The following is a 21,810-nucleotide window of genomic DNA, read 5'->3' on the forward strand; positions in this document are numbered from 1 at the left end:
CAGCGCAGGTGCCACTGGCCTTTTTGCCCACCCGGGCTCATGTTGAGCCACTGTCAACAGGCACTCCCAGGTTCTTTTCTGCTGGGCAGCTTTCCAGCCCCTCTGCCTCAGCCTGTAGTGCTGCAGGGGTTTGTTGTGACTCAAGGACAGGACCCAGCATTTGGCCTTGTTGAACCTCATACAGTTGGCTTTGGCACCTAGATCCAGCCTGTCCTGATCCCTCTGCAGAGCTTTTTTGTCCTTCAGCAGATCAACACTCCCATCCAACTTCGTGTCATCCATGAACTTCCTAAGGGTGCCCCCAGTCCTGTCATCCAGATCATCAATGAAGACCTCAAAGAGGACTGAGCCCAGTCCTCATCCCCAGGAAACACCACTAGTGGTGACTGGTCCCAGCTGGATGTGACACCATTCACCCCCATGCTCTGGGCCCAGACATCCAGATAGCTTTTAACCCAGCAAAGAGTGCATCTGTCCAAGCCATGGGCTGCCAGCTTCTCTGTGAGACTTCTGTGGGAGACAGTGCCAAAGGCTTTACTAGAAGTCCAAGCGGACTGCACAGCCTTTCTGTCACCCAGGTCATCTGGTCATTAAAGGAGATCAGTACCATAGTTCAAGCTCATCCAATAAACAGGTGAGTCCTAATCGAGGTATGGCAGAATTCCATTTGTCACTGGGGTGTATGTAAAGTGCATCTGTGAAAACCCTCAGTTTAAGAAAAGAATTAATAGCAATAGCTAAATGTTATGACTACCTCTACTCATATGCAGTAATTTCAAAAATATTTGCATACACATTTAAAAAGCCAGAAAACACTTGTTTACCAACATCTATATTTTAAAAAAAAAAAACAGATTATATTTCTTCTTCATTCCCACTCTCATTTTTAATTTCTCAAATTATAGACATCCTTATTTCTAGCTTTCAAAGATCCTTTTCAACTCTTCAGTTCAAAGGTGAAACTGGTTAGGTAAAGATAACTGTGTGAAAATCTGTTTCAAATTAAGCTCTTCTGCTCAATGCACACAGTATTGTAGAAAATTCTTCATCTTAATTGCTTAAGTACAAGGTTTTAAAAAATACAATTTAAAACATGTTGGTAGAACTCAGATTCTGTTATTTTGGTACTAACTGGAATCAACAGGTCTATGTCCTACAAACAATAATCTTATGAGGTAGTTCTGCCCTGAATGCCACCTAACCACAAGTCATTAATATGAACTTTGCTCCTTAGCTTCTGAACTCTGCTACCCAATATAATAATAGTTTTGATGCATATCTCTAACAATTCTGGCAGGTACCTCTGGAATTCTTTATTGTAGATGAGCATCATGTGACACTCCTTTAAAAAAAGTCACTTATTCCCTATTTCCAGTAAATAAGTCACTAAAGGTAAATACTTCTATGCTCATTCTACACTTTATCTTACTGCATTTGATAGGTTGATATGTCCTGCTTTTAACTCCTAGTTTTAAGGTCAATGCATTGATTTAATATACAAAGAACAATACTCTCCTTTACTATAGTGATCTAAATGTATGAATTTTCCATGTGTATATACTGCAGAACTTTATCTAGAAGACATTAAATGAAGTCATTATTGGGGAAAAAATATTACATAAAATATGTACAGTTCAATTGCAGAAGGAAAAGACACTAAGATTCTTATCTGTAAAATCCATTAATTTCAAAGTTTGCTATTGCAGTAGTGCTAAAAGTGGACTTTTTTCAGTTTCAACTGCTAATCTAAACTAACTTAACACAAGCATCTTTAAACCAAATTATCACATGCCACAGTTTACACCATTAGTTTACAATCAATTAAAACTAATTCTGCAGTATAGGCAAAAGCACAGGCCACATTCTGGATCAAACATACAACTTGAACTTATTTTGAGTGCAGCTTAAAGATAGTTAGCAAAAAGAAATCTAAATGCTCTTAACAACAGTATTACAGAGACACCCATCCCCATTTTAGTATTCTAGACAACCACTATAAGCATTGGTAGGGTGAATTTGGGTTTTTAAAATCAGTCACTGCACACTCTGTCAGTTGATACAAGGTTCTGTAGTAAAACCTCCCAAAGCCATCAGATAGCGTGAGATAGCAAATTCTAAGGAGCTACCCAAATACAGGTGCAGAACACCACAAATGGAGCAGAAAAAAGCAGTACCGGGGCAGCAGGTGCTCATCACAGGGAGGGCTTGTAGGCTGTCCCAGCCCAGCAGGAACCCACCACAATTCCACAATTCATGTCCTCAGAGACATGGATTCAACTTTCAAACACATGAGACTGACACTTGCAATGCAGGAAAAAACCCAGCTGTCATTGTGTTGTTCTAAAACATTTCCAGATCAGCTTTTGGAATTTTTCTGTTGTCATTCTAGCAAAAAGATAAAGTTTCTTTTTTTTTTTTTTTTTTCCCCCTCTAAAATGAGATCAAAGTCATTGCTTGTTGGGGAATGGCTGGAATGAGGAAGTTGTGCTCTTAGACCTGAATCTATCTGTGTCTTCAGTAGGCCAAACCACTGCTGTACAGACAGTATTTCTCTCTTGCTAACTGATGCTTAAGGTCAATGATGCATTTCAGTTTTCTAAAGAGTATACTTCATAAAAAGCTTTGATTGTAAGATTAAAGGTAATGCACTAGAATTGACTCATACAGCAGGTCACTGAACTATGAACTGTTACAAAAAGGAAATTAATCTACAAGCAAAACCAAAACAGAGAACCAGAGGAATGTGTCCAAAACAAAACACATCCTGTTTTCAGATCATTCTGTGTGCCCTTCCTTCCACAGAAGCCAATTTCTAATGTGACTCTAAAGTCTTCCTCAGGCACCAGAGGCTCTTTGCAGGAAAGACCTCTAAGGGAAAGCTAGGAGGAAGAGGTGAAGAAGGGCAGCATTTCAGAAGTTATATATTTTTTTTTTGAGTGGTGCTTTATATGTGGTGAAGGTATTTTATTTAACACAGAAAAACATAATTCTCCTTCAGATACTAAATAAAAAAGATACTAAATAAACGATTATCCTCTTTCCATTCTACTTGCACATAAATAAAATGCATTTGAAAAGGACAGGAGGGTTGTAGGAGCAGCGAAGACACAAGAACTGACTCTGTGCTGGTAACTGGTTTATGTTCTTAGCTTCACAGGACACCATGAAGAGGAAAGTATGAGTCAGAACCCTTCCTATTAAATTCCCCATGACACAACAATAAATACTTCCAAAATAACTCTATCTGTGTGTCATCACCACACCAGCACATAAGGAAAAAATGCTAACACAGCATTACAGTGATACAAAGCTGTGATTGTGAGAAGAGGAAAACCAATGTAATGGCTCAGAGCACTACAACACATGGGGCTATTCTGGCAGAATAATGTAAGAGTTTGTGGTGGAAAGCATTCTGAAAGTTGTCACAGTGTCAGCACTCGAGAAACCAAGCCCAGCCTTGAGAATATTGTCAGAATGATATGCCCCTGTGAAATTACATCATCACTTGTGCTCATAGCAAACTTCTCAAATAAGTTTTGCAAAATGCATGAGCTCCCTCTGAGAAAGGCAGTGTCCTGACATGTTCCCATTGGACTTTTGGGAAGACTTCATGCAAAGTGGTCTTTGTAAGGTCTGTTCTGCCACCAGGAGGATTTCTGTTGAACTACACAGGATAAATACATGTGATTTTGCAGATTACATTTGTGGTTACTGATTTACAGGAAAAACACTCAGCCTCTTACACACAAAAAAAAAAATATATATATATACATATATATATAAAATTTTAAAAAATATTTCCACTGTCTGCAATATTTTTATGTCTCATAAGTTCCCTAAATTGATTTAAGCACATGCATGATAACTAACAAAAAGTCTTCCACCTTTTTCTTTTTTGATTGGGGTGGGAAACTGCAAAAGAATATGTTCACAGGTACAACTTCATGCAATGCATGGTTTACTGTGAAATAACATGCACATGTTCAGTTCTGGGTTCCTCAGAACAAGAAAGACAGGGCGAGGGTCCTGTAGAGGCCCAAAAAGATGATGAGGGTTCTGGAGCATCTCTCTTACGAGGAAAGACAGCAGGAGCCGGGCCAGTTTACACTACAGAAGAAAGACTGAGAGCAGATCTAATTAATGCATACAAATATCTTCAAGGCAAGTGCCAAGAGGATTGTGCCAGACTTTTTTTCAGTGGTGCCCAGCAATGGGAGGAGGAGCAATAGCCATAAACTAAACCACAAAAAGTTTCACCTCAGCATGAGGAGGAACTTACGTGTAGGGTGGCAGAGCACTGGAACAGCTGCCCAGAGACCTGCACCCGTTTCTGTGTCACCTACTCTAGGTGACCCTCCCTAGATGATCTCTAGAGGTGCCTTTCAACCCTAACAATTCTACCATTCTGTGTCATACGCGTGATAATTTAGACAGCATCTAGTGCGAAGTCGATGCAGTTCTAGACGGCATTTCTAAGCCGCAAAGGCCACGGTAACGTACTGGAGCGTTGGAGGCACACGTGCCGCTGTTTTTCCGCGGGTACAGTCCCGCCCCTGACACAGACACACGGCACAGGCACGGGACAGCACGGCACGGCACGGCACGGCACAGGCGCGGCTCGGCGGGCGCGGAGGAAGGGGCGGCCCAGCGGCGGACATGCCTGTGAGTTGTTTACGGTCTTTATACCCGTGCCCGGTGTCGCCGGTCCTCGGGCACCGCGGGGACCTTGCGGGGGCTGGGGGAGGTGGATAACGGAGCGGAGCGGACGCGACCGTCCCCGGTCTCCGTCCGCCGCTGCGGCCGCTCGGGCTCCCCGGAGCTGCAGCCGGGTTGCGGCCGCGCTCGGAGCCGCCGGCCCCGCTCCTGTGCGGCCGCGTAACGCGCAGTGCGCTTTTCCTCTCTCCCCACCCAGCTGGCCAAAGACCTAGTGCATCCCTCCTTAGAGGATGAGAAGAGAAACCACAAAAAGAAACGTCTTGTGCAGAGCCCAAACTCCTACTTCATGGATGTAAAATGTCCGGGTAAATATTTAAAATGTTCGTACGTTACAGAAGGAACGAAACTAATTTTGTGTACAGTTCATCGTCATATAAAGGTTGATTATTATTTCTTTTTTTTTAATGAGTTTGGCTTATCTATTCTGTAGAGGAAAAGGTCTGTATATTGCTTTAGATTTTTTAACAGTAAAAGGGGTCTCCATCTTTGGAAAAAGTTAATGTAAACAATCAGATTTTTCTTTTCTGGAGGTTCTGACATGAGGTCTTCTTTAGTTGGGTTTTTTTTTTCCTTTATAAAACCTTTGCAAGTAGGGAAAGACCCAATCCCCCAGATTTGCACGTATAAAAAGTGAGATTAAATTGATGCCTTAAAGCATCCATAAACAAGTTTCAAACAGAAGCCAATATTATTTTTCTCCTTTTGTAAGTTAGTTCTGGAAGAGCAACTGGAAAAACTTTTGACAAGGATGTATATAGAGATAGTGCATGTATACATATAAAGTAAAACATACACAACTGCCTTTTTTTGCAAGTTACTGTTAAGAGCTAAGTTGCCCTCTAGCTCATATACAAGGATTGTAAGATGTTGCCTATGTCTGCTTTCACAGACCTTTATTACCTTGTCTCAGAGACATCTGCATTATCTCCTGTAAACTAAACCATGGGATTTTCTAGCACCATTACAGGAATGTGCTCTACCAGTGAACAGCTTTTTTATTCAGCACAGTTACATCCATATTGCCCAGTGTGGTAACTTCCTAGAAGCTGCTGCAGCATAAGAAGATTCTAGCAGTAAGAAACCACTTACAGTAGTGATCTTCCTGACTTAGAAGCAGGGAATTGTTCATGTACTCAGGTTTTATTTTCTAATTCTTTCTTAGTAGCCTAGTTTTCTAAGGAGCTCTGAGACACTGTATTCCATCTGAAAGTGAGGTAAATTAATTTAGACAGCTTGAAAGGAAACTATGGTTGCTTTTAAACATATACAGGGTTGAAGGCTAAGCCTCTTTTGCACTTTCTTCAAACCAGTGTACATTAATGCATACACAGTGATACAGTTAGTGTCAACATAGGCCCATAGGTCATTGGTTATGTTCTTTATTGTAGGGTTAATTGTTTTTTGTGTTTGAGGGATATATGCAGCAATGCAGGAAAGCTTCAATAATGATAGACTGCTATGCGCAAGACATTGAAAATAGCAGATGGCCTTATGTGTCCCTGGGTCAGTGGAATTGGAAGTATCTCAGACGGGTTGGGCTCGTTTCCTTGCCACACCCACAAATGTTGAAAATTCATCAACATGAAAAGTCACATTGAATAAGGAAAAAACAAAATTTGCTGGGATTAAATTTTACCTCTTAGCAGTCTTTCATAGACTAAGATGTGTACAGTTACTCTGTGATTTAAACAGAGATCTATTATTCTGTCTAACAGTACTTCTCCCTACCAAGCAGACCTTTTGTCAGAGGACCCTCCTCACAACATAAGTTCTGTCTTAGCTTTCTGATCCACATGTGCTGAAAATGCAATCTCTGCTCACCTTTACCTATTTATTTTGTATATTCACATCCAGATTAAATCCTTTACAGGTTTTTTTCTCCCTTCAAAAATACCTCTTACCTAATTAAAAATACTTTTCAGGGGAAAAAATTGAAAAGTAGCGAAAATCCCATTTTTAAGCAATGTATGAGTGATTTAATTCTTTCTTAAGTAATAGAATTTAAAAGTTGTGGGCAAAAGCATTGCAGAGGGAATTAATGAAGTTATTCTGTGCAAGTCTTTCCATTTAAGTATTACATTAGTTCTACAGAATGCAAACAAGCCTTACATGTACCAATTATTAAACAGAAAGCAAACACAGATTGGAACAGCAGTATTTATATTCCCAGCTGCCAGACTTTGTCAACAGCAGTGTTCTACTGTTGCAAGTTAAATATTTCTCCAGTTACATGGGTTCTTCTGTTCAGCAGAGAAGGATAATCTAGAACTGCTGAGCTTCTTTACAGGAGACATGATAGGCAAATGAGGGCTTGTCAGCCAGCAGGGTCAGTTAATTTTCATATGGGACTCATACCAGTTTCTGTTACCTAACTTGCTTTCTTATGCATGTAAATAAAGGCAAGCACTTCAGAACACAACAGTGGTTTGCTTCATTTGGCTTGGTGTGTTGTGTAATGAAATATAAATGCATTTTTGGACAAGTGTATTTAGAGTACCTGATTCAATTAACACATAAAAAATTATGCTAGAAATACCCAGTGGAAGGTTTCATAATGCTGTTTTTCAGGATGCTACAAGATCACCACTGTCTTCAGCCATGCTCAGACAGTAGTTCTGTGTGTAGGATGCTCAACTGTCCTGTGTCAGCCAACTGGGGGCAAAGCCAAGCTTACAGAAGGTAAGGGCAATGTTACACAACACTTACATAAATGCATTCTATAGCCTGCAAAATATTTTAGCTTTGACTTTGGAAACTGATAGTGGAATACTGATTTTGCAAATTACTTAGAGTTGGCTAGTAGAAACATTGTTAATAGGCCCAGAATTGTGAAATTTTTCTTCAGATTCTGTGTTTTTAAATGGCTGTACACATATGCCAGGCAGCTAAACACCTACATTGTCATCAAACACACTTCATTTTAGGTGAATTGCCATTCCCTTCAGCTTATGTAATGAATACTGCTGTTTAACTCTGAGCTACGTTTAAAGTGTTAAAAAGCACCATCAATGGAGTAGGGTACTTTTGACAGGCTAAAGTAATTCTGTGCTGCTGCTAGTCAGTAATGGCTTGCCTGTTTGTTTTTAAACATCCCTACTGTAAAGCAGTTCCCTGGCTCAAAGAAAATTTGTTTCATATAAATGATAAGGGAACAAATAATCACAGATAATGTATATACAGATAACTGGTATAACACCAGTATCTTGAGTGCAGCCCAATGTCTGGGGTATATGAAAAGCACTGGAAATACTTTAGGATTTAAAAACTGTAAAAATGAATCCAGATTTTATTAATTTCTTGTTTAAAGGGCAAAAGGTAAACATGTATACAAATACACAAATAACAGTGCTTCTATAACGTGCTGCTACACAGGGGTGATAAATGTGAGGACAGAATACCTGAAGCAAGGCTGTTGAGCAGTTGAAATAGTAACAACACATAGTAGCTGTTTCAGTTTGGGGTTTGTATCACTAAAGGATGGAACAGTAGAATGAAATTTTAAAAGACATCTGGAAGAAAATAAATAGTACACCTTAATCTTAAGATGAATTGCGTGACAGCCATGTTCTTCAGGTTAAGCTAGAGAAGACTTACAGTGCTAAATCTTCACCTCTTGTGGTACATGAAATTTAAATTGAATCAATGAATTTTTCTACTTACATTGGATGGATAATTTTTCAAGGCAGTCAACAATTTAAGGACTACTCGTATCTCTACTCACGTGATTTCTTTGCAGGCTGTTCATTTAGAAGAAAGCAACACTGAACAGTTCAGCATGTGATTTTTTGGATCTGTGTTCCTGAAAGCCTTACCTGTTTAAGAATGCCTGTTATAACAACAGTGTAATTATGATGGATTTTGTACAAATTACATGCTACTGCTGACTAATCTGCTGGAATCTTTTTCAATAAATGATCTGAAGTGCAAGTTTTTCCTGTAAATTTGCAGACAACCAACAACCAAGCTCTATTTTTATAAGTTTACATTTTCCAGTAAAAGCCTCGGACTTCCTGCATCCTTCCCCTTGCTAATCATAAACTACAGCAGTGTAATGCATATAGTGTCAGAAACTGCTTTAGGAATGCATTTTGTGTATTTTATTACTGCAGCTACTGTAAATGCAAGGGTTGCAAAAGCTAGATAAGATTTTAAATTACTCATTTGCTTTCAATGTTGCTGTAGTCCCTTCCCCATCTTGAGTAATATGGTGATAAACAAAAATGTAAAATTACTCACTTATGTTCAGCTGTTTCTCTGGAAGGCATAGATTTTCCCTCCCACTAATTTGATCTCAGGACTGCACTTGGTATTCTAAAATGATATTTCTACCAAAGAAAGAAGTAGTCCTTTGCAAATGAAAACATTCAGGATAAAGAAGGCAACTGGCATATAAGCAATTTTAAGTCATGGAACTGCACTAAGAGGTGTGAATGGTATCTAGGCACTAGTACAGCAAATCCATTGATATTGTTAGTATTAAATACTGGCATTAAATAATTGCCTTCTTGCAATAAAGAAAAGGGTTTAATTAGTTTTTGAAAGCCATGTCTTTCTAAATGGCTGATAAAAATGGATTTTGTTTTTAACCATGAGAAAATATTAAAACAAAATCTTACATATATCTTATTTTACTAAATAATATCTCAAGTTATGTATCAACATCTCTTTAAAAGTATCAGGTGTCTTGGTGAGCTAATTATTGTTAGGATTTTCTAATTAATTATAGTATTCTTTCTATGACTTTGAAAATTTGTACATGTCTAGTCAATAAAATAAACCAAAAACTCGATACTACAATTCGTTACATTTGCAAGGTAAGTTTTATTTCTGTTATTTCAAACAGCAAACATGTAATTACCATGTGCAAGAGGAGGTGTTTGATTCAGAAACAGGTGTACCAATGGAATACACATGCTTTTTAAGAAATGTAGGGGTCGATGTCAGTGCCATTCACAACAAAGGTTCACTCACAAGTAAGTTTATATTAAGAAAGCTGCTTTTAATTGACCAGTTTCCCACATACAATGCCAGCCCATCAAATTACTGGTTTTAGAACAAAGATCAAAGTAGCAATATTAATTATGACCTGAATACATATGCTAAGGCCAGATTGATTCCTAGTCTCTCATATCTCTGCCTTCTCTACTTTAAATCATAAGAACTCATGATTAATTTAATACCTAAGCAGAGACTGTCAGGGACTGATTTTCTTCCAGGTACTAGAAGATGAAATGTAGACATCAGAGCATCTCCAGTACTGCACATGTAACATCAGAGGCTTTTAAAAAGCCTTAAGAACAGCCTTAAGCCTTAAAAGAACATGGTGTGCAAATAAAAAATTGGCGGTGAAACATATTCTATGTGAGGAGTGAGATACTGCCATTAATATCATGGTATTAGCAATGCCTTAGTTTTTACCCTTTTTCATTTTCATACATACTTCAAATATTTGCATTTGTTAATGTTTATTCATATGCAAACAAGCATAACAGTAAACCTACACCTTCTACATTCCCAATCTTTGTCTAAATCCACACACAACAGTCAGCAAGTGAAACTTGTTTTCTGTCAAGTATGCAAAATGGCTTTCAAAAATAATAAATACCATTTGCAAAACAGGTGTATCATATGTTAAAAATCCTAAAGTGTTACTTTTCAGATTTTCTGTATTTAAAACATTGTGTTTGGTCTATTTCTATTCAGGTATTCACCACAAAAGCAGAAGTTCTTATTCTTGTTCCCTGTCTAAAACTAACACTAACTTCTGCTGTTTCCCCAGCTAGCAGGTGCTCAAGACTAGGGCAAGAACCCCAGTACTTCTAAAGTGGAGCTGTCAAGACAAAACTAAAGACTTCAGAGAAAGAGGAGATAATTTATTACCTGACATGTGAAAGTTCATTCAGAAGGATTCTCTCTGTTGTTTTCACTGATTGGATACTCTTGAGAAGACAATAAATTATTAATGAATTAAAAAGTGAAATTTTGGTGAGTGGGCCAGAAACCCCAAGCAAACAATTTTTAAGGTACTACAGTAGTGATTATAGTTATGAAAAGTATACTAAACTAGTCTTACTAGCTCCAATTAAAAATGTAGGTAGAACACCTACCCCTCAAAATATTAAATTTCCCAGTTTCTTGGATAATAGATATTACCATAGGCATAGGGGGAACAGAGATGGCAAATGCTGTATCATCATAGGACAGGTAACAGCTATGAAGATAATACTAAAAACATTTGTTTGGGAAAGAGGCAGGTAGGGCTATCTTCTGCTAGCTGCTAACCAAGACATCTGTCTCCTTAAATTCGGAGAACCAGGGCTGCTAAGCAGTGCAGGAAAGGAAGTATTGAAACCTTTCCTGAAAGATGGTTCTGTTTTGTCTCAGCCTGGAAATACTGTCTAATGTAACTTGCAGGGGAAGGGAGGTGAGGATAAATATTTGAGATGACAGATCTTCCATGCCATTGTGAAATATATAAAATGGACACTTCAGATGCTACTTTATTCCCATCATAAAACTGAAGATTAGAAAATCTCACACCTCTAGTCCCACGTCCAGCTCTGGGCCCTTCACTTCAAGAAAGACATTGAGGAGCAGGAGCATGTCCAGAAAAAGGCAGTGGACATTCTACCTTTCTCCGGGGGAAGGGTCTGGAGCACAAGTCTGACAAGGAGAAACTGAAGGAGCAAGGAGTGTTCAGCCTGGAGAAAAGGAGGCTCAGGGGTGACCTTATCACTCTCTACCACTCCCTGACGGGAGGCTGGAGCCAGGGGGTTGGCCTCTCCTCACAGGGAACAGTTGAATGGACAAGAGGATTTGGTCTCAAGCTGCACTAGGTGAGGTTCAGGTTGGACAACTGGAAGAATTTCTTCACAGAAAGAGTAGTCAGGCACTGGAAGAAGCTGCCCAGAGAGGTGGTGGAGTCCCCACCCCTGGATGCAGCACTTAGAGCTGTGGTCCAGCTGCCATGGCCGTGTTTGGTTGGTGACATTTCTACTTCTAGCTTCAAGAATGGGCTTTAAACTGTATTGAGCTGAGTTCCTAATTCCTGTTTACAAGGGAGTATCTATGCTACAGAATACAGTGCAATTTCTGGCTACCTAGATAGCATGTGTATCACTCAAAAACAGTGGGACAGTTGGACAGATTGCCATATTGTGCTATTTGGGTGGATTTGACTCTAAAATAATACCATTATTGCACAGCAAACTAATTTCACACATTCTCTGTCCAAAAAAAATGGATGAGAGAACACCTAAATAACAAAGATTTTTACTTACATTGCTCTAGATTCATTCTTTTCTGGTTCTTAATCCACAGCTCTGATAAAAGCTTGCTTCTGGTATAAATCTGCATTCTGGAGTCAGCTTCAAGGTTTGGGTTTTGTTGTTTTTTTTAAGCAAATAAAGAAAGTGGTATGTGAAAACAAAAAAGCAATGGTGACACAATTTTTCTTTAAAACTTAATACTGAATAGTTTTGGGAACAGACTGGAACTGTGAGAATAGCAAGCAACATATTTGTGTGCTTAAATCAACATGTGAAACTTATCAAAAGTTTAACATTCAAGGTAGATAATTTGTACTTCTTAGTGAAAAAAAAGGCTATTTTTTTCTCTTGGTCAAGTGTTTCACTAGTTGATAAAAATAAGCTGCTAATAAAATGATAATTTACACAGGTACTACAGAAAGTCACCACTGACTGTTACATTCTCATTTTCTGTAAGTTAGGAACTTCCCTGAGAGATGAATTCCAGTTAAGATGTAAGTTTAGCACCACTAGCAGAGGTTAATTAAGTGAATTGTTTATGCTTTTTCTTCCCATATTCTTAGTGAACTTGAAGTCAAATTACACCCTTCTCTCTTTGTTTTTTAATACAGCTAGTTCAGTTCCTACATCTCTTTCAGCATTGTGCCCGTTTTTCTTTGTCGAATTCCGTTGCAATCTTTAAGGCAGTACTGTTGAGCGAAACCGATTGCATATTACAGATAATAGTGACAATTACTCCTCTCGGGGGTGCCACTGGCCAAGTACCCACAGCTTCAGGGTCCAGCTCTTCAGGCAGAATGAGGAGGACACTGCTGGCCCCTACAGCACCCCCAGTATGAGATGCGTAGTGTCTCTGCTGTCTGCAGCAGCCATACTCTTGGTTTTTCTCTACCACAGCCCAAGCCATTGCGTATTTACCATCCCTATCCCATGACACTTCTGTTTTTGGCACTGGAGTCCACATCATTGCAACCGTGCCTGGCTTGAGGTACCCTGGAAGAAGTTTGGCATTCCCGTTTTTAAATTGTCCAGCTTGATAACTGTACAACAAGACATTTCCAAATTTCAGGAGGTCGCCTACTGATGACAGAAAGCCACCACCAGCCCATTTGTAGGAGTTGTCCACATATGGTGCATTTACCAGCCGTCCCTTTTTGTTGTAAATGTAACATCTAAAATTCAAGAAAATTCAACTTGTTATTCTCGTACACTACGCACAATGATTTTAAAGAGCAAACTGAGCATGTATTACCTTGTTCTTGCAAACATTTATAGAGGGTTTTTAAAATACATTTTGAAATCTATTTATTGCAGAAAAATCGACAAGCAATTCAAACAAAAACAAAAATTAAGGTGACTTCTTAGGTTAGAAGCTTAACTTCAATAGAAGTACTAATACTTCTGCTTAATCTTAGGATATGCTAAGAATAAAGACAATATACAAATAACAGATGTGACATAAATAAATAGATCAGCCAACACAGATTTTTTTTCTGAAATCCCTAGATTTACTAGATATTAGGTGTTTTAAAGAACAAAGAATTCTACAACTGAGGCTTAGGTGACTGCTCTCAGACAGTATTTTCCATTTATGCCTGATTTCCCCCCACTGTCCCATTATGGTTGCCATATTCTACAACAAAGCAAGGAGCATTAAAGTCTTGCATAACACAAATTAGAAACTGCCAACCAGAGCTGCAGAATGAACTATGAAGAACAATACAAAAGAAGTGCAGAACAAACTATGCTTTTGAAAGGAACAGTCCAATCATGACTTGATTAATTTCATACAACATATGAAAATTACTTGTTAAAGAAATATGTAACCCAAGGAATTTCAACCTATGGTCTTTATAGCAAATAAAGTCCATGTACTACTTGGAGAGTTATAAAAAGGAAAAGCCCTACCTAGATCACACTTGTATTGGAAGGCTTTTTAGCAAACTTCTGAGTATCTTATAACACTGAAAAGTCAGAGGTTGAAACAAAGGAAGAATGATGAACAGTCCAGGATGCAAGACTACCATCGACTCTGACAGTGATGAAATATCTTGCTGTCCCCATAATGAGTTTTTTGATCACAAAAACACCCTGTTACAAAGACAGCGACTTAAACCTCAAAAAGATCTAGAACATGGATTTTTAAGCATTTTCCTATTAGATAAATATAGTATATCCAATCCATTAAACAAACCTCAAAGCACAATACATTCTATTTTGAGGCATCAAGCTCCAATTTGTGGCAGCAAACCATCAGCATCTCAGTTTTACATAAGACTAAGTACCTATAAAAAGACTCCCAGAACAGCATCCATCCCAATTCTTTGATCTCTCTTATATTTCAGTTTATAAAAGGATAAACATACAGATGTTCTAAAAAACCTTGACTGTACAAGGTTGATAATTTATGACAACATCACTATCATCCAGATGAGCCTCTGAAATTTTGCAAGCAAATGAAACACCAGCACAAAGCATCTTGGAATAGACTAATAAAGCTGTACACGCACACACTTTCACTACACACTTGTACTTAGTATAAACTCAGCTTCAACATGTTCATCATTCTTTGGGAGCATTTTAGAAGTCAAACTTTTAACAAGCCTGAGTCTCATTTTCATGAGACTGTTACTATAACCTGCCTTGTCAATCAACAGAATTCTTGTCCCACACCAAAATTTAACAGGGGAGTGAGTCAGTAATCAATTTCTTAGCCCAGACAGGAAAGTCTATAAAATAAGACAAGAAACCCTAGCCTGAACCACTATATCAGAATGGATTATCTAGTTACATAAATTTCTCTCAGCTTGTTGCTTTGTGGGTGCCTTTTGTTTTGTTTTTGTAGGAGTGTGGAGTGGTTTTTGGTTTTTTCCCTATGTTCATTTTAAAACTAAATTGGTTGAGTTAAACAGAATTTTAATTCTGGTCAAGATTCATACTGAAACTTCATTTATGAAAACCTTGTGTTACTGTGAGACTATTACAATTCCATAGAACCCTTTAAATGCCAGTATATTAAGCAAACTAAAGCGACTATATATTCCAACATAATCTCCTAGTTAACTCCTTATTTTATTTGCATTTGTGTGCTTACTTGTACCCAAAGTAAATCTAAACTTTGAAGAAGCCACTCCTATTATTCCCCTCACTTCCCATATTCACACTTAGAACAATAAATACTTATTTCTTATTCTGTAGTTTAACATGCTAATTACAGAACCTATACCATGGCATTGGAACCAGCTATATGAGTAATGTTGAGGTAACATACACCATTTCATTCATATGTCTGGGAAAAGAAAAATCACACGTTCTTAATTCAGCTGTCTTAATTAAAATACAAAGGGCAACAGTTGTTGTGGAAAAATTAAAGAGTTCCACCCCTGTTTACCTTGCTCTGTTATATATCATTGCTTCATTGTCATCTAGAACAGTTGACAGCATATCCAAATCACGAAACATTTTCAGCATATAATCTGTAAATTTTTGTCCTGAAGCTCTCTCCACAACAGCACTTAAGAGAGTAAAGCCATACGTTGAGTACAAGAACTGACTACCTTAAAGAAGCACAGTGAGAAAGGGAAAAAAACCCACATTAATTGCACAGTGCTTATATGGAATCATATGTGCAAATAAAACTATTTATAGCAATTAATAACCAACCACTGTTGATCCTAGGCCTAGGAAATTCTGTACTGGGTGCAGATCCTGCTATGAGAACAGTGCTAAAATCTTCCAGGGATCTCTATGCACAGTCACACTTCATGCCAAGATGTCAACACTGACATTTCCCTCAAGATTTACCACATCAGGTCTAACAAGGATGTCTGGATTTGGAAAGCTGACACAATTCATAAAATTACTGCTTAAAAGATGCTCAGCTACTGTGACTTGTTTGTGTGCCCATACCCTGGAGAAGGGAAAACAACAGCAGTACTCACATTTTTTTCAAGGGTATTCATCACTTTTAACATAGTGTTTCTAGTTCTAGAATATCCCAAAAGATTATATGAAGCCAAGCATGCATATTATTTAAGACAATGTAATTTATTTACAAAATAATGTTTTGGTTTTTAAAAATCTTGGGTTTTTAAATGTTTTTTAAAAACCTTGTGCTAATGCCTTCTATGAAACATTCACATATTGAGCAACTGCTGAAGTACCTGAGTTGAGAGAGATCTTTTACTTGAAGTGGTTCCTAGAGCTCTCCAAGATGGTAAGTGTTTAACTTCTCTCTCTTTCTACCCCTCTCCCCTTAGATGCACATTATTTACTGTTTATCAGCAATGCAAATAATTTACCTTAACCTAACTAATTTAAAACTTACACCTGAAGCTCCTTAGAGTCCTCTCTAGAACTAATTTAAATAATCCCAAAAATAAATTATTTCAGTAATTCTGTGATTCTGTGTTTTCTCTGTAGATCTTTTTTAGGTTTAATTTAATGCCTCAGTTAATTTTTTTGCTTTTGGTTCCTATCTAGAAGGCCCAGAACATGACTACAGCAAGTTGGTATCTGCTTACAAAATACTTTGTAGATACAAATTTGTTACCAGAATTACATTCTGCATCAGCATTTATAAATCCACTAACTGGTGTGTTTCAGAACATTTACTGCATTACTTACTGCTCCTGGGAGAAAAGACTTATATTACATGGCCAGATAGTTTGTGCAGAACAGACCAAATATTTCTCTGCTGAGTTTTTAATGGGGCACATGAAGAAAAAAAGAGGGCAGGAAGCAGAACAAACCAAAACCCCTACACAAATACTCTTCACTGGACTCTACTACCATCATTACACGCAAAACTATTTGAAAGAAAACTCTCACTAAAAGAGCATATTTTTGGTCTACATTAATAAAAACTCACCTGGTTTAAAGAATAAAGGGTCATTTTTAAATATCTTCAGTGATTCAATCACACTTTCAAATTTTTCCTTCAAATAATACTCCTCCTGTTCAAACTCCTTGTCCTTCCTGCCAGGCTTTGAATTTTGGCTTTTCATCTCACTATCATGTTCCTTCTTCTGTTTGACACAATCAGTTTTTTCAATCCCTTTACCTTCTTTTTGTTCTTTATCCTGATGGGATTTTGTTAGCTTAAGTTCTCTGTTTGCCTTTTCCTTCTCTTCTTTTACTTTTGTAATATCTTTTTCATAGTGACGAATCCCACTCAAGTGTGAAACTAACAGTCTGGTGGTAATAGCGACCTAGGTAGACAGGATAATGTGAACTCACTTCATTAAAAGACCAACAGTAACTCAGCAAAAAAGTAAAATTCACCATGACAAAGAACAGGCAAAGGTGCAAGACCTTTTAAATATCACATATTAAACACAGTATTAAAAGAAAAAATACATATGTGGACACTACACACTTGATATAAATTAGAGATCCAAATATACTTTTTTGAACAGGAAACATCAGTACTTGTCTAAATTATTTTGAGTGTTTTGTAGGAATAGGTCCAGATCAGGCACCTGTACACAGATAGCTATGTAGTGACAAGAACAAAAATTTTTAAAAAAACTCTTACCAATAAACAATTACATACCTTTTCACCCTCGTAGACCTTTTCTGGAAATTCAGGGACATATTTCTGCACTGGAGCATCTAAATCCAGTTTCCCCTCTTCCCACAATTTAGCAACAGCCATCATTGTAAGACACTTGCTGATACTGGCAATGCGCATGATAGTCTCTGGCTTACACACCACACGGTTCTCTACATCAGCATAGCCCAAACCTTTAAGAAAATAAAAACAGTCTGGTAAGTTCTTTGCACAGAGACATGCTGAATTAATTATCTGCAATGTAATTCATTTTACTGGCCCTTTAAAATATTTTTCCTCCAGCTAAACTGGGATACAAGGCTTTGGACTATCCCAGCCCCCTGTTTCAATTCTTTTAATAACATATTATTGTAGTAGTAGCAGTTAATCAGAGCTCATTGGATCAGACAATGGCATCTCAAGTTGGTGATTAAGACTACAACAAACATAATGATAAATGAGATCAAAGATTAAGCCAAAATTTACACACCTGAGGTCAGATATTCAGTATAGAAAAACCAAAGAGACCAAAATGTAGACCATAAAATAACTGACCAAGTCATAAACACTCATTTTACTGCTCTGAATTAATGGCTGAAGCAGTAAATGGTTTTATTTTATCAGTTCAAAAACTGAGAAAGGAAATCACTCACAGATTCATACCAATTACCTAAGCTGTAAGGTCTCACAAAACCAAGGTGTTAGTATTTTTCAACATCACTTAGCATGACTTCAATTCAAATAGATCCTAAAAGGCTCTGTAAGTGTTTTCCTATGTAAGCAACCCACAAGTCTTGTAGCAAGAACTGGAAGTAATAAAGCATTATCAAGCTGCCAAACTAGTCTTCAGTTTGAGTGAGGTTTGAAGAAAGTGCCAGTGATGTTGCAGCATAAAAGCAAGAAAATGCAGCAATAACATAGTTGCAGTTTTCAGTACGAGAAAGGCTGCAAGCAACGCACCTGCCTATATAAAACTGCAGTCTAACAAGGAACTGCTCAGGGAAAAGCCCCAAACCCTGACAAAGTACAAGAAATAAAACAGATGACATGCAATTTGCCCAAGACCTTTTCTCTTACATAGTTGCTACTCAGGTGCCTGGTGCTCGTCAATGCAGATGCTGTTCTTGGCACTGAAAACACCTTCCAAACCTCACACCGTTCCCACCAAGCAAGAAAACAGGTTTATTACTGTGGTCGCAGAATACATGCAACTTACACCTGTTCCTATTTTGCCCCCATGGAGAAGGGAGGAGGAGAGCCAAAGAACCCAGAACTGGCTTTTTTGAAACTCATGAAAATGTTTCTGAGAACAGATACACATTTTGGTGGGTTTTTTTTTAAACATGAAATGTCTACATGATATGAGAAGTACTAACATGCTCTACTTAAAACTAAACTGTGTAACCAGAAAAATCAATTGAAACACCTGTTAAATCCCAGTAACTTCCCAGTAAAATTACACCTCAGCCCACAGACAAGAGCCAGGTCACCAAATGTGAGCTGTTATTCCTTTGACTACTAAGGAAGTTCCTGTGGGGAGAGCAGTTCTTTATCTCCTACATACAGTGCTACCAGACCACTGTACAGCTCTCTGCCCAGAGTACACTCAAAGGTTAATCTGAAAAATTACTGGAAGAAAGGTTCCCCAATCTAACTTTTGAGACATACTAGCATATTCAGGAAGTTAACAAGTTATCAATTTCTGGAACTGACAGAAGTTTACCAAGGAAGGCATCATTTGATACTCCCTAAGCATCCATTTCTGGCTACTGACTGGAGATGGGACATCAAGTTGATGAAATCCCAGTCTGATTAGCTTGTCTGAATTGATCGCTTTTAAAATGTTCATCAGTTCTTGACAGTATGCACAACTACTATTCCCACATACTCACCTTCTGACCAGACTTCCTTTCCATCTACAGAAACTCCAACTAATATACCTGGGATCCCTGCTTCATCCTGCCAAAGGGAAAAAAAAAAAAAAAAGGACAGAAGACATTTAGAAGTTTTCTTACAGTTAAAAAATATGTCCTCCCAAACCCTTGAACTGAAAAAGCTATAAAAACCCTACAAATAAACCTGTGTATTGTTGTCAAATTATAGTTGAAATTTTGTTATGTACCAGTTTGGGTGGACTGGTACAAACTGCTTTTGCAAAGCTGACATTTTAACTCAGCTCTTGGGAAAAACATACTTAACAAGAATAGCAACGTAATATTTTTGCTTTAATAATTCGATTAAATTATTGAACAGAACATGCAAAAGAAACAAAACATGAGTTAATATGCAACCGGCAAACTGCATCACCTACTGGCAGCCAAAATTTCAAAGAAGCTTCAGTTGGATTTCCGAAGTAACTACAAGGTGTTTTTTAAACAGAATCACAACATCCTGAGTTGGAAAGGGCTCACAACGATCCTAGAGGCCAACTGCTGGCCCTGGACAGAACTCCAAGAATCCACCCTGCGCCTGAGTGCATTGCTCAAACGCTCCTGAGCCGGGTCAGCCTTGCGACCACTTCCCTGGGGAGCCTGCTCAGTGCCTGACCACCTTCTAAGTAAAAAGCTTTTCCTAATATCCACCTAAACTCCTCCTGACTTAATTTCCTGGTATTCCCTAGTCACAGAACGCAGAGATCAGTGCCTGCCCCTCCGCTTCCCCTCAGGAGAAAGCTGCAGCCCGCAGTGAGGTCCCCTCTCCTCCAGGCCGAACAAAGGGCCCTGGGCCGCTCCTGCTGCGGTTCTTGCCACTCCTTCCTGCAGCCCTCAAAGCACCCCTTGTTTTCGGATACCCCGTACCGTGCCACGCTCCCGCAGACCCCTGCACCAGGCTGGCCTAAGCCCCGCCAGCCCCCGGCAGTCTCCCTCACTCAGCACCTTGATCCTCCGCACCAGGTCCCTGCTCCTCTCCACGGCCGCGCCGAAGCCCCGCGGCGGCGGCAGCGGCTTCTCCTCCCGCCCGCCCTCAGAATCGCCTCCCTCCGGCGCCGCCCGAACCCCCAGAGCCAGCCCCAGCGCCAGCCCCCAGCCCAAGGGCTGCGCCCCGGCCCCGCCGCCCCCTCTGCGGCCCGCGGGGACCCGCCCGGGAGCCGCCGCCCGCCGCAGGGCCTGCGCCAGGCCCGCCATGGCCGGGGCGGACGCGGCAGGGCCGGGTCACAGGCACCGCCCCGCCGGGCCGAGCCCCGAGCGCATCGAGCGGAGAAGCCCGGGACCGCGACCGGCTCCCGCAGGGCCCGCGGCGGGCCGGAGTGAGGCAGCGCCGCTCTTCCGCCTTCACCGCGGGCTCGCTCCGCAGGGCTGGACATTCGGGCCGCTTCCCCGGGTCTCGGCACGACTGGCCGTCCTGGGAGATAAAGAGAATCGCAGGAACAATGAGGTTGGAAGAGACCTCTGAGATCAGCGAGCCCGGCCTGTGACCGAGCGCTACCCCGTCAACGCGACCTCATCAACCGTGGTACCAAGGCAACGTCCAGTCTGTCCTTGAACATCTCCAGGGTCAGTGTCTCCCAACACCTTCCTGGTCGGCCCATTCCAATGCCATTTTTTCAGTGAAGAAATTCTTCCTGGTACCCATTCTAAACCGCCCTTGGTGTAGTTTCAGACTATGTTCTCTCATCATGTCACTTGTTGTGTGGGAATAAAGTCCGACTCCCACCTGGCTACACCCTCCTGGTGTAGTGAGTTCTAGAGGGCAATAAGGTCTTCCTAGAATCTCCTTTTCTCCAGGCTAACCACCCCCAGCTCCCTCATCTCATCATACTTGTGCTCCAGACCTTTCCCCATCTCCATTGTCCTTCTTTGGAACCACTGCAGCACCTCAGTGTCCTTCTTGTCTTGAAGGGTACAGAACTGGACACAGCACTTGAAAGGTGGCCTCACCAGTGCCAAGTACAGGGGAGCTGGTTTCTTTAGCTCCTTTCAGCTGGTTCCTTTAGTTAACCACCAAAAGCCACCAACTGTGTCCACATGCAGTTACAGGTGGTATTTGGCAAAATGAGCCAAATCCTTGTGAATCCTCCCCAAAGACTTACTCTTTGAAAGTAAAGGTTTTTGCAGCACAAATCCTCTCTGCTGGAATGCCCAGAGCTTCCAGCAGGCTCAGCACCACTCACTGTCCTCCTGATGGAGGTGAGGTTGTAACTCCTACCAGCACCAGTGTGGCTCCGACAAATTAACCTGGTTTTAACCAACACTTTCATTGCACTGCTACATAATAACAAGATAGAGAAGGTGAAGAATACTTCAATCCACAAAATAATTTAACTCTGCACTCCCC

At 39.8% G+C, this 21,810-nt stretch overlaps 2 protein-coding genes across 3 annotated transcripts; one reads left to right on the forward strand and one right to left on the reverse strand.

Moving 5' to 3' along the window:
* Positions 1–482: 482 nt before the first annotated feature.
* RPS27L (ribosomal protein S27 like) lies at positions 483–10,593 on the forward strand. The gene is made up of 5 exons (XM_062501697.1): positions 483–634; positions 4,563–4,662; positions 4,913–5,021; positions 7,285–7,395; positions 10,496–10,593. The coding sequence occupies exons 1-5, from the start codon at positions 483–485 to the stop codon at positions 10,537–10,539; spliced, it is 516 nt and encodes a 171-aa protein (XP_062357681.1). The 3' UTR covers positions 10,540–10,593.
* LACTB (lactamase beta) lies at positions 8,031–20,660 on the reverse strand. 2 transcript variants are annotated; one of them, XM_062501778.1, is made up of 6 exons: positions 20,334–20,388; positions 19,428–19,494; positions 17,539–17,729; positions 16,855–17,194; positions 15,376–15,541; positions 8,031–13,156 (listed from the first exon to the last, which is right to left on the reverse strand). In XM_062501778.1, exons 3-6 carry the CDS (start codon positions 17,674–17,676, stop codon positions 12,619–12,621), a joined length of 1,182 nt encoding a protein of 393 aa, XP_062357762.1. In that variant the 5' UTR covers positions 17,677–17,729; positions 19,428–19,494; positions 20,334–20,388; the 3' UTR covers positions 8,031–12,618. The 2 variants fall into 2 exon arrangements, with proteins under 2 accessions (XP_062357762.1, XP_062357761.1); XM_062501777.1 differs by lacking the exon at positions 20,334–20,388 and adding an exon at positions 20,412–20,660 and having other exon boundaries at positions 12,598–13,156.
* Between the last annotated feature and the right edge of the window lie 1,150 nt (positions 20,661–21,810).

Source organism: Cinclus cinclus, chromosome 13, assembly GCF_963662255.1.
Source record: "Cinclus cinclus chromosome 13, bCinCin1.1, whole genome shotgun sequence".
In the NCBI taxonomy this organism is placed as follows: domain Eukaryota; kingdom Metazoa; phylum Chordata; class Aves; order Passeriformes; family Cinclidae; genus Cinclus; species Cinclus cinclus.